This window comes from Somniosus microcephalus, chromosome 8 (assembly GCF_052327205.1).
Source record: "Somniosus microcephalus isolate GS21.2 chromosome 8, FLI_Smic_1.0, whole genome shotgun sequence".
NCBI classification, from domain to species: Eukaryota; Metazoa; Chordata; class Chondrichthyes; order Squaliformes; family Somniosidae; genus Somniosus; species Somniosus microcephalus.
In genome coordinates this window covers 57,891,984-57,905,427 of record NC_140994.1, presented here as the reverse complement: position 1 = coordinate 57,905,427, position 13,444 = coordinate 57,891,984, and the positions used below count along the sequence as shown (strand labels likewise).

General features: G+C 43.2%; 1 protein-coding gene across 1 annotated transcript; it reads left to right on the top strand.

The window, feature by feature from the left end:
- The first annotated feature begins 9,032 nt into the window (after positions 1-9,032).
- Positions 9,033-12,457, top strand: LOC147113538 (uncharacterized). The gene is made up of 3 exons (XM_085994026.1): positions 9,033-9,338; positions 9,887-10,092; positions 11,298-12,457. The coding sequence occupies exons 1-3, from the start codon at positions 9,062-9,064 to the stop codon at positions 11,607-11,609; spliced, it is 795 nt and encodes a 264-aa protein (XP_085850152.1). The 5' UTR covers positions 9,033-9,061; the 3' UTR covers positions 11,610-12,457.
- Positions 12,458-13,444: the final 987 nt, after the last annotated feature.

Sequence of the window (13,444 nt, the reverse complement as noted above, 5' to 3'; positions counted from 1 at the left end):
TCGGAGCCTGCGTGTGTTCTCTGTTTCGAAGTAGTTTTCCATACAGGGTGCAAATCGAAAGTCACAGTTAAATTACACTGAAATGATGTACTCATCTATTCAATACAGTACTGATTAAACCAAATGGGACTGTAGATTTCTTCAAAAATAAAATTAACCTTTTTTTTACTGCACAGACATGTCAAAGATATCACTAAATATACAAGCACGCTTCAGTGTCAGTCACTGTCAACTGTGCAAAGCCCAAATCAAGCTGCCATTCACATCAAGGAATTCTTTGGGATCTGATACATACACACTAAGTTATGTACAAGTATTGCATCACATGCGTATTGTTCCGCAGCTATAATCATGTTAGGTTTGACATGCTTCTGTGTGTTCAACATTTAAAGGCCGTAAATTTAAAACTGGAAAATATGCCAGATTACCACCAAATGAAAGCCATGCTTCCCCGTATTCACTGCTCAAGTTTAAGCACATGTAAATCCACAGTTGTATTTTTTAAATGACAGTAGGTAAATACTGGAATTAACCCCACCAAAACCTACAGGAGAAAAAAAAGGGGGGGTGGGACTGGAAATTAGGTGTCAGCAAGGACTGTATTCAAAAATCTTCTGAGAGGTTTTGTAGGTAATATAAAGACACACAACTTTTCAATTCACCTAACAGCAGCACTGTAAACTTTGCAATTTATAAAACACAATAGGAAAGCAATAATATACTGTTCTCGCTCACCGCTTTTAAGGAAGAGCCCATTTTACCTTCTATTTGAAAAACACAATAAATGATCCCCTTTAATATTGGATTTTATTTGTTTGGAGCCTTCCATGCCACTTTCTTTTCCAATTATATTCCCCTTTTCTCCCATTAGGAGGTGCTGATTAGCGGTTCCATGGTCAAGTAGCTATTAGACGCTTTTATCTTGGGTTTAAGTGGGGTGTTTTGGGCCACCGACTCCGAACATATAGATCTGTCACAGCAGGTGGCAGCCCCGGAATAAGCTGGCACATTCCCCAAGGCTGGCAAAAAAAATAATGGATCTACCTGGCTGCATGCTTTAGAAAATCCCACCATTTTACTCAAGGGTTGTTGCTGGCCGTGGGAAACCGCACCCTCCGGTGTCCACGGCACAACCACCACACTAAACACAATCTAAAACAACTAGCATTCACGTATGAGGCTAGCCAGAATATTGGCTTGCTATTTGACCGAGGGGGGCTTCACAGCTAAGCCTTATCCTCTCCTCACTGGGGGAAGATTTTGTCGGTGGACTATGTGTAACAAAATCTTAAAGTGTTGTTTATCGATGGATTTAGGATCTGGTTACACCTGCCCCACAGATGAAATCGCCCCCCTCACCACGCACACGGGCACTTTGCAGCAGAGATAATAAGAGAAAATGCTGGCAATACATTGCTGGTCAGTCAATATTTGTAAAGAGAACACAGGCTATGGGTGGGGAATGGGTCACACGCTGCAAATTTCCAGCGTGTGACCCATTCCCTACACACTCTTTACAGATACTGACTGAGAAGCTGCGTGCTCCCAGTATTTTCTGTATTTAGTTTAGATTTGCAATGTTTTCTGCAGAGATGACTGAATAGCCATCAGGAGCCCGAACCCGGGTTGATTTTCTCTCTAGACCAGGGGAAGGACATGTAAAGGTTCTCCCCTCATGCGTTTGACCTTTCAGATCAAATTATTACACAAACAGCATTAGCCTCACACCGCAATCTACAGTTTTACACTTGCCTTCCATCGGTGGTGCCCACAGAGAGATTGGAGCACATTTCCAGAACAGCCTTCTAGAGTTGGTTAGTCTTAATCTTCGACAATTATATCTCTTTCCCATTAAACAAACGAAACATTTAACCTTTTTAATTAACAATTCGTGATGAGAGGATCCCCGTGGGGCAAAAAAAATCGTTCCCGTCAGACTCAATACTTCAGTGAACTGGACATTTGGCCCATTGAGCGCCAGCGGGACAACCACGCATTGCACGCAATGGTAAAGCGTGGGCAGAGAGTGCTGGCGGGTTATTTGATGGCTGAGGGGTTCCCAGCTAATCCTTCCTCAGTGTGGGGAAGATTATTTTTCTGCGGACTATGTGCAACAAAATCCTAAATTGTTCTTTATGAATAGATTTAGGATCCGATGCCCCACAGACTAATTGGCTTCCCTCCCTTTATGTCCGCACGCAAGCATTTTTCAGGCACTTGTAAGAAATGTTATTCTAAAACTGCGTCTTCCAAAATATTACTTTGAAGATAACTAGTTGGCTGAGTGTGCACCTCTTTCCTTTTAATTATTGATTCAGAAACTTAAAACAAGCAGACTAGCATGTGTAAGAAAGCCCTAACACGCAGAATATTAGAAATTACATGTCTTCTGATGATCAATAAACAAGATACAGCAGGTGCTGCAAATCCGAAGCAAACAGGGACAATGCTGGGAACGCTCGGTAGGTCAAGTCCTGAGTAGGACCCACATTCCGGTTGGGACACAATCTGGAACAGACCGTTGGTCTTTTTTGCCACTAATTCCAAGCTGAACTTTTAAAACTTTATGAAAGGATTTAATGCTGAAATGTTACTGACCTCTGCAAACGCTGAACAGAGCTTTGCATTTGTATACCCACCTCGCAAGGAGCTCTACTTTCCTGGTTAGAGCGAATGTTGGTTTGCACCACTCCAAAAATACCAGACGCAACAGTATAGTTGCACCCTAACTGACCACAAAAAATGAAGCGTGATTTAGTGATTTTGAAAAGTCGGTAAGATTTGAAACTTCTAATGAGCTTGTGAGAATAGGCCCAAAATAGCGAGGTTTGGCAATCCCAGGACCCATACCGGGACACAGCATTATACGTGGATAAGGTAGGAATGTGTTTGGTCTGGATCAGTATTTCTGTGAGCCATTTTGTTTTAATTGGCATGATTTTTTTTCAACACCTGATTATAGTATCAACTCAAAATCTGCTTCACTCGAGTGGATCGTTTCTTTGAGAGTTGCTTTGATCTCGGGCTGGGGTTTTTAAATGATCAAAAACTTATAAATATCTATGGCTTACTGCGATAGAAATGCAGTACGAGTTTCAAAAAATCTGCTCCATTATAACGGTGATTCTTGTACCCTCTATAACTTGACGTCCATTTGTGTGTGTTTAGGCCTTTGAGGAATTTCTAGTTAAAGGCGGTATATACATGCAAGTCGTTTTTGGCAAACCTGGGGCTGTAGCAATGATCTCTTAATAATTGGAAAATATTTTGCATTTACAGCCATTTGCTGAGAATTAAAATGAGAAATCTTACTTTTCATGTTAGAAATGGAGATAAAAATATTGCATTCTATTTAAGGCCGGCCTACCTGGATATATCTGACTGCATCTCACTTTATATCTGATGCTCATTAAGTTAATGCAAAGATATCAACAGTCTGGATATTAGAAGCAACTTCATAAAAAACAGAAGAATCATTGCTGCCCACGCAAAAAAATGAGTGTTTTTTGTGAAAAAGGAAACACTATTTCCTCTGTTTAAAACATCAGTAGGTTTTGCCGACACTCAGCCATGATTCACGTCTCGCAGCTGAGACAATGCACTCTTCATTCAACCGTATACACAATAAATGCAAGCTTCCTGGAAAATCGGCTGTCATAAAATATTTTTTAGTTCAAGCATATGAAAACAGAAGTAATAGAGTCAGATCATAGGAACACTGCTGAGTTTTGATGATTTTGTTTACTTGGTTTGAAAAAGCAAGTTTCATAAAGGAGCGAGGGATAAACTGGCAACTACAGGCCAGCCAGCCTAACATCAGTGGTGGGGAAACTTTTAGAGCCAATCATCTGGGACAACATTAACTGGCATTTGGGAAAGTATGGGCCAATAAACGAAAGTCAGCACTGTGTTTGACTAACTTGATCGAGTTATTTGATGAAGTAACAGAGTGTTGATGAGGCTAGTGTGGTTGAGTTGTATATGGACGTTCAAAAGGCGCTTGACAAAGTACCACATAATAGACTTGTTAGCAAAATTAAAGCCCATAGGATTAAAGGAAGGTGAACGGTTGTTTTTCAGACTGGAGGGAATTACACAGTGGTCTCTTCCCACCTACATCCGCGACTCTTCGGACGCCCTCCGCCACTTTAACAGTTTCCAGTTTCCTGGCCCCAACCGCTTCCTTTTCACCATGAACGTACAATCCCTCTACACCTCCATCCCCCACCAGGATGGCCTGAGGGCGCTCCGCTTCTTCCTTGAACAGAGGCCCGTCCAGTCCCCATCCACCACCACCCTCCTCCGCCTGGCTGAACTTGTTCTCACATTGAACAACTTCTCCTTTAACTCCACTCATTTCCTCCAAATCAAAGCTGTTGCTATGGGTACCCGCATGGGTCCTAGCTATGCCTGCCTTTTCGTGGGCTATGTGGAACAATCTTTGTTCCAGTCCTACTCAGGTCCCCTCCCTCACCTCTTTTTCCGATACATTGATGACTGTATCGGTGCCGTTTCCTGCTCTCGCCCCGAACTAGACAATTTCATTCACTTTGCCTCCAATTTCCACCCTTCCCTCACCTTCACATGGTCCATCTCTGACTCTTCCCTTCCCTTCCTCGACTTCTCCGTCTCCATCTCTGGGGATAGGTTATCAACCAATATTCAGTACAAGCCCACTGACTCCCACAGCTACCTGGACTACACTTCCTCCCACCCCGCCTCCTGTAAGGACTCTATTCCATTCTCCCAGTTTCTCCGTCTCTGCCGTATCTGCTCCGACGATGCCACCTTCCACACCAGTGCTTCCGACATGTCTTCCTTTTTCCGCAACCGAGAATTCCCCTCTACCGTGGTCGATACGGCCCTCTACCGTGGTCGATACGGCCCTCGACCGTGTCCGTTCTATCTCCCGCACTTCTGCCCTCACCCCTGCCCCTCCCTCCCGGAACCACGATAGGGTTCCCCTTGTCCTCACCTTTCACCCCACCAGCCTCCACATTCAACGGATCATCCTCCGCCATTTCCGCTACCTCCAAAGTGATCCCACCACCAAACACATCTTCCCCTCCCCTCCCCTTTCAGCATTCCGTAGGGACCGCTCCCTCCGAGACACCCTAGTCCACTCCTCTATCACCCCAAACAGCCCTTCCCCTTCGCCTGGCACCTTCCCGTGCAAGCGCAGGAGATGTAACACCTGCCCCTATACCTCCCCCCTTCCCACTGTCCAGGGCCCAAACACCCCTTCCTGGTGAAACAGTGATTTACTTGTACTTCTTGCAATCTAGTATACTGTATTCGCTGCTCACGATGCGTTCTCTTCTACATTGGGGAGACCAAACGCAGATTGGGTGACCGCTTTGCGGAACACCTCCGTTCAGTCCGTAAGGGTGACCCCGAGCTTCCGGTCACCTGTCATTTTAATTCACCGCTCCATTCCCACTCGGACCTCACCGTCCTTGGCCTCTTGTATTGTTCCACGGAAGCTCAACGTAAACTCGAGTAACAGCAACTCATCTTCCAATTAGGCACTTTGCAGCCTTCCGGACTCAATATCGAGTTCAACAATTTCAGATCATAACCTCGGCCCCTATTACTTTTTTACTTATAATTTTTTCCACCCCTTTGTTTTGGGTCCTCCTTCCCCCCCCCCCCCCACCCCCCACTCCTTTCCTTTTGTTTCTCTCTCTCACCTGGCAGCTGTCTCTTACCTGCCAGTACACTTCACACCTAATCTCAGCTGCCTTTTGTCTCCACGGCCCTATTACCATCTCGTCTGGCTTCGAATACCTTTTATTGTCTCTTTTTCTTCTTTTGTTCGATCGCAGTCTTGCCTTCGATCTATTTTCTTTTCTTTCCAGTTTTGAAGAAGGGTTTCGACCCAAAACGTCAACTCAAATTTCTCTCCACGGATGTCGCCTGACCTGCTGAGTTTTTCCAGCATTTTCTGTTGTTATTTCGGTGTTCCCCAGGGGTTGCTTTTAGGTCCACTGTTCTTTTTGATATATATTAATGACCTGAACTTGGGTATACAGGGCATAATTTCAAAGTTTGCAGATAACATGAAACTCAGAAATGTAGTAAACAATGAGGAGCAGAATAACAGTCTTCAGGATGATGTAGACAGACTGGTGAAATGGGCAGACACGTGGCAGATGAAATATAATACAGAGAAGTGTGAAGTGATTTAAAATAACAACAGGAAACACTGGAAAAACTCAGCAGGCCAGGCAGCATCGGTGGAGAGAGAAACAGAGTTAACGTTTCAGGTCGATGACCCTTTCGTCAGAACTGGAAAAAAAGCAGGAATTGGAAAGCAAGTTTGGTGGCTGGGAAAAGGGGGAGGGGATGAAAGAACAAAAGGGAAGGTCAGTGGTAGGATAGAAAGCAGGAGAGATTAAGAGACATTGAGAGACATTAAGAGATATTCAAGGCAAGGGGAGGTGGATTATTTTGGTAGGAAGAATGAGGAGAGGCAATATAAACTGAATGGTACAATTTTAAAGGGGGTCCAAGAACAGAGAGACCTGGGAGTACACGTACACAAATCTTTGAACGTGGCAGAACAAGTTGAGAAAGCTGTTAAAAAGGCATGAGTTCCTTGGCTTTATAAATAGACGCAAGGAGGTTATGCTAAATACACTGGGTAGGCCCCAGCTGGAGTGTTATAAAACACTGGTTAGGCCCCAGCTGGAGTACTGTGGCCAATTCTGGGCACCACACAAAGTCTTAGAGAGGGTGCAAAAGAGATTTACTAGAATGGTACCAGTGATTAAATATTTTAGTTACATGGAGAGACAAGAGAAACTGAGGACATTCTCCTTAGAGCAGAGAAGGTTAGGGGGAGATTTGATAGAGGTGTTCAAAATCTTGAAGGGTTTTGATAGAGCAAATAAGGAAAACATTTTTCCAGCGGCAGAAAGGTAGGTAACCAGAGGACACAGATTTAAGGTAATTGGCAAAACAACCACAGGTGACCATGAGGAAAAAAATATTTATGCAGCGCATTGTTGTGATCTGGAATGCACTGCCTGAAAGGGTGGTGGAAGCAGATTCAATAATAACTTGCAAAAGGGAATTGGATAAATACTTGAAAAGGAAAAATTTGTTGGGCTATGGGAAAAGAGCAGAGGAGTGGGACTAATTGGATAACTCTTTCAAAGAGCCGGCACAGACACAATGGGTTGAATGGCCTTCTGTGCTGAATCATTCTATGATTGTATGAGTCAGAAAGTCGTGGGTTGAAGTCCCACTCCACAGACTTGAGCACATAATCAAGGCTGATATTTCAGTGCAGTACTGAGCGAGTGCTGCACTGTCGGAGGTGCCACCATTGCAATACAACATTAAATTGAGGCATGTCTGCCCTCTCAGGTGGAAGTAAAAGATCCCATGGCACTATTCAAAAAAGAGCTGGGGAGTTCTCTTGGTGTCCTGGCTAATGTTTATTCCTCAATGAACATTATTTATCTCATTGCTGTTTGTGGGAATCCCCCATCACCCTGTCCTTGTTGCCTCCATTGGTTCCTGGTCCCCACTCCTACAATTTAAAAATCTCAATGTTGGTTTAAATCCTTTCCTGGTCTCATCCCTCCGTATCTCTGCAATCTTCTCTAGCTCTACATCCCTCCGAGAACTCTGTGCTCCCCTGACTCTGGCCTGTTGTGCATCCCCCACTCCCTTCGTCCCACCATTGGTGACTGTGTCTTTAGCCATCCTGGCCCTAGGATCTGGATTTCCCTCTCTAAACTTCTCCACCTTAGTTTCCCCCTCAAGACACTTCTTAAAACCTACCTCTTTGACTAAGCTTTTAATCGTCTCTCCTAATATCTCCTTCTTCAGCTTGGTAACACTTCTGTGAAGTGCCTTGGAACATTCTTATTCATTAAAGGCATGATATAAATGCAAGTTATTGATGTTCTGTTCCAATCTGACACTACCCTCTGCCTCCCACTCCACTTCTCTCTGGAAAGTCTTTTTTTAAACTTTGATCTTCAGTGACAAAAGAAAACACTTTTAAACCACCAGTGACATTCAACTGGAGCCAAGTGTATTCATTGTGTGGTTAAGTGTTCATAGTTGATTTCAATTACAACGTCACAAAAAGAGGGATGCAGAGGACACTTTCTGCTCCACTACCTCTAAACTGTGAAGTACAGGTACTTGCTTAGCAAAAAGATCTCAGCCATCTTTCAGCTGCTGGGAGATGGTAGATGACAGCGAGGTGTCGTTCTTGGATCCGAGGCATGATCAGCTCCTGTCACAAACAAAGCCTGTCTCCACAGTTAAAAATATAAACAGAGGAGGCCATTGTCTATAAATAACTAATTAATGCAGCAAAACTTGCCAGATATTTTACGTCCCAAGAACGATCTCAATATATAAAATATTCTAACTTAGCACGATAACTTAGCATGAAGTGACACGAATTACCGTGAAGGCAAACTGTGGAAAAAGTGACATTTATGCGGCACAGGTTTATCAAACCGAAAGCTTTACACCAATGTTCTTAATACTTTTTACACTGGAGTTAATGACAGCGTTTGATCCTGAGATGGATCACTTTCATCCTATCTGTTGTTAGGTGTCTGCGTGTTAAATGAACCCAATTGAGGTAAACCTGTTGTAACGAACAGTTTGATCTGATTTAGCAACTGCTGCTGCCCATGTGAATCGCTATTGATTCCCCAGCCCATTGGTGGAAATGTGTTGTGTTTGGCGCTGTCACATAATCGTGTCTGTGATCGCGGTGATGTTGGATTCGCCGACAGGCGGGGACGCAGTGTTTACCTTGAGTTAATTCATCACCAACACTTATCGTTATATTGATAATGTTATTTTATTTCTAGTTGAACTTGGCGCCACATCTCGATATCCTCAACTTATCACGTCGTGCATTCATGCCTCTTTTGTCGGATGTTGCAAGGGGCTGGTGAGTCAAACTCTTGTTTATTGGAATCCTTGCTTTGATGTGGAAACAAATTTACTCATCTTAAGGAAACGTCCCATAAATACTCTGTGTTTCTAAAGCAGCTGCCGCTCTCCGTTCTACTCTTTGCTAAAGATGCTGGGAGCCGCCTTTTCCGTGGAGTGGCTTGCTCGGAGCACTCGGAGACTAAAGGAGCCTGGGCAAGATTCAGCCCACAGCCAGAGCCTGGCCAACCAGCCGGCTCCCAGCAGCAACGCGCTTCAAGGTGAACAAGCGGCGGGGCATCCTGACCTGTGCGGGGCCGGGAAAGCACATGGGAAACACACAACCAGCCAGACTGAGGAAAGTAGCAGCTCTGTAACCAGTAATAACCAGGGGGACAAATCTCGACACAGAGCTTCTGAAATCCTCGGTAAGTAATGATTAAAAAACTTGCATTTATATAGCGCCTTTCACTACCACCGGATGTCCCAAAGCGCTTTACAGCCAATGAAGTACTTTTGAAGTGTACTCACTGTTGTAATGTGGGAAACCTGGGATGGGAACAAAAATGAAGGGACCCCGTGCTCCTCATTGGTGAACTATCAACTTTGCCATGGACCGAATCCCCCTTTCTCGTCCTTAACTTCTTTTTGTTTCGTTTTTCCTTCCTATTTCCCAGTTTCCAGGCGATTTATTTAGAGTATTCGCGCTATCGGCGTTTTGTACATTATCATTGATTCGAAGGAGAAGCTCAATGTATTGTGAGTAAAATGCGTTATTCGGATGCGTTTGTTTGTTAACCTTAAACAGATGACCTCGAAATTATTTTCGGGGTGCGGGGTATTTGCAGAGCCGAGGAGCAGCAATGGTTTGAACAGTGGACCTCACTGGGAAGGTCAAGGAATTGTCTACATAGACCAACCACAAGAGGATGGTTTGAACAGAGACATTGAACGGCATCTTTGTGTTTCTGTGCAGTAGCCGGTGCCACCTGCAGCACCAGCGCCTCCGGACAGGTGGACAGTGACTCCAGGAGCGAGGAATGGGCTGATCGCCGGCGGCTCCGAACTATCTTCACCGTGGAACAACTGCACATGCTCGAGTTCAGTTTCCAGTGCCAGCAATACCCCGGATCCCGCCAGAGGCGGAGCCTAGCTGGGGAACTGAGCCTAACAGAGACACAGGTGAGCACGCCAGGACTCTTCCCCTTTCCCAGTCCCTACCTCAATCCTGTTCCATTTCTTGCATCTAAACCATTCAGTACTTCTTTCAAATGTACCCCAGTAACACTGGCCAACTAAATGAATGGGAAGGCAACCCATTTGCCGGCATCTGCCTTTGCCACTTTATAACCAGCCTTTCCAAGACATGGATTTTCACCCCAATCGGCCAGCTAACCTAGCCAAGATTGGGAATTCTTGTGTAGATATCCAGGGACCAAACACACATTTTGGCCTACTGATAACCAGCATGGTGAGAGAGTTGGCTAGTGTAATAATGCAGTGTATGAGGACTCCTAAGTGCACTATAGAATAATGAGGAAACTTTTTCTCACCACCCTTATCTATTCCCACACAGCAAGTTCCTTGATCTCGGTCATTGAAGGCAACATAGAATAGAAGGTGATGCTTTCCTTCAAGGAAAACTGCCGAATGAGTCTCTTTGTCCACACTTAAAGATCCGACATCCTAGCAGGGGATCTAGGAGGGCATTAACAGAGATTCAAAAAACTGCAGATACTGTAAATCTGCAATACAAACAGAAAGTGCCCGAACACACAACAGATGAGTTATAGTTTTGGGTGTAGAGCTTTTGTCAGGACAGATTCTACACCCGAACATTAACCTAACTTTCCTCTTTACAGATGTTGACAGAACGGCTCTGGAGTTTGAGAATTTGCTGTTTTTATTTTACTGCCTGTGGCATGGTGGTTGTTATAAAAAGATTTAAAAAAATATATAAAACAGCCCCAAGAAGGAAATCCAACTGATTGACAGGCAGTAGATATGATGATTTATTTTCAGAATGTTTAAATTTTCCTATTGATTTCAATGGGGGTGATTAACAGCTCTGATTTAGTCCTCCTGACTCACCCCACAACCTCTCCCTCAGCTGTGTGGCACTGTGGCTTTGCTCTGACAATAAAACCTCTATTGCTGAGCCATTCTCCCCATACGATCAGATCCCAACAGCTCTCCCCAGTGCTACAGCACTCTGGTATCCCCTTCCCAAGTGCAGCTGGATCTGCAAAACCCCCTCCCAGTTCTTCACTCCCAACCTAATGTTCTCATATCCCATGACTTGTAATTAGTGCTCAGGCACTTAAGATGGCTCCAAACCGTATGACTTATTTCTTAGCAGTGACCTGTTATTTTATGTCCTTCTTTAGGTCAAAACCTGGTTTCAGAATCGTCGAATGAAACTCAAACAGCAGCTTCAAGATGCTCAGGCTGAGGCATTCAAGTCCAGATTGTTCCTTCAGTATTTCTCTCATCCATATCTCTCCATTCGCAGCTTGTATCACATGGCAGATTCCAGCTTTCTTCCTCATTGCCCTGAATTTGGACCTCTCCACTCCCAGACTTCTACCTCTGATCAGTCTTTACTACTTCTTGACCATCAGCCAAATCTACCTCAGATCAGTGCAAAAGCCACTCCTAGTCGATTCCACCCATACCTCGCTTATCTAATAAAGGAGTAAAGCTACGGCAACATAAGATGCACATCAAAAGGAATAATTAGGAACTTTCTTTCATCATACAATATATTATAGTGTATTTATTTTTTCTCATGTATTTTTGCAATCAATTGTAGGATTATTGCATTTATATGTACTAAATCGTGATGTATTGCTAAATTTTCATGAGCAATCAGTCATGTACAATCTAGTCTAAATCAGGTTGTGCCACTGAGGGAAAAAATATTGTTTTGCACTGTTGGGATGCACATTCCCCTTTATTGAAACTTGTGGAACCTTTTGATATAGTTATATTAAAATAAAAGTTCTCAAAGAAACTATCACAATAATACATAGAAAACTGCATGGCAGTGCCACTATTTCTGGAAGCAGAAAGTTCCTGGTTCATAATATTGTATACACAGGATAAAATGTTTGGACCCATTTCCCTGTGGTTTGCTTCAACTAGTTTGTGAATTCTAATAATTTCTTCTTTATCCTTCCAATTTCTCCCCAGAACCCTCCAGTCCTGACTCAAATTGGGATAGGAGTCTGTAGAAATCAGTGGCCACCAGTACCTCCAAATGGAAGTTTTTCCTGAATAATGTGGGTTAGTCATAGCTATCCTGAACTGTCACTAGACAGCAATCAGGAGTGGGAACCCTGGCCCATTCCTTTTGTTCCGTGTGAGCTTGTAATGCTACCTCTTTTGAGATTCGTAACAGCATAAATCAGGAAAAGTATTCTTGTGTTTAGCTCTGTTACCTTAATATAAGTCGATTGTTTTCATCAACACTTGTATATTATGGTATTGAACTTAATTTATAATGGAGGCTGTAATGATATATGAAAAACATACAAATAAAAGCATAGTGCAATGACCTGTAGCGTAAAGTGGGTTTCACACTGAAACAATACAATTCCTTAACATTGATTATAGAAGATGATCTTCAAATGGTGTGGCCCATATTTTCAGATTGGTTGAAGTGAGGCTCTTGGTGGTGATGAAGCAGTAACCAAGTTCAGTTACTATGGAAACCAAATTTAGAAAATGTAATTATCTGAATACAGCAGCAATAGATTATGTAATTCAATACCAAATTTGTTCAGATGGTGATATAACGTTCTTTTAAAGACATGGGCCCTGAATTTATGCTATTGATGTTAACAGCCAAATGCTTAATGCACTCAGTTGAAACTCATCTCTCTCTTTCTGAAGGTTTAGCAGAGGCATTAACTCATTCATTTCAAGCAGGTTAATGCTTCTGCTCAAATAACAAAGTTAGGAATTTTAGACAAATGTGCTAAGCATTGTAATTTAGCCTCCCACGGCATAACTTAAGTACAGTTAGAGTAATTAATGAAAGCTGCATTACTGCTATTGTAATGAAGATGAGAAATAAATCACATCAAAAATTCTACTACAGTAGGTAGATCAATTATATTTGATTAAGCCATTACACTAACACAAAGGGAATTGTAATGATATGCTTATGCCCACAAGCACAGTTTTCTCTGATTTTTGTCAGGGACGTGCTATGCCTTAATTTTGCCCATCTGAAACATAGCTTGAGAACAAGCAGCCTCTGGTCTAACAGGAAGTCAACGTTTAAAGGGGGATCTGATGCTTTTGAAAGAGAATATTGAAGTGATTTTCCTTCAGATTTGTGCTAGTTGATTTTTTTGGGCAGTTTTTGCCCAAATTTTGGCTGCCACATTTTTGGTTGTGACTGGCACCTGACCCCAGACTCTCTTTGACTGCGATCAGAGTTTGGACTGTTCACCACTGCCATTGAGCTATATTCATGGACTTGTATAGTCATGCATAAGTCACTCTGTGCATGTAACACAAAGCCACA

Coding starts and splice junctions, on each gene's coding strand:
- LOC147113538 (XM_085994026.1), top strand. CDS start 9,062: ATGCTGGGAGCCGCCTTTTCCGTGGAGTGGCTTGCTCGGAGCACTCGG. Junction 9,339..9,886: donor CAGAGCTTCTGAAATCCTCG/GTAAGTAATGAT, acceptor GTTTCTGTGCAG/TAGCCGGTGCCACCTGCAGC. Junction 10,093..11,297: donor TGAGCCTAACAGAGACACAG/GTGAGCACGCCA, acceptor GTCCTTCTTTAG/GTCAAAACCTGGTTTCAGAA.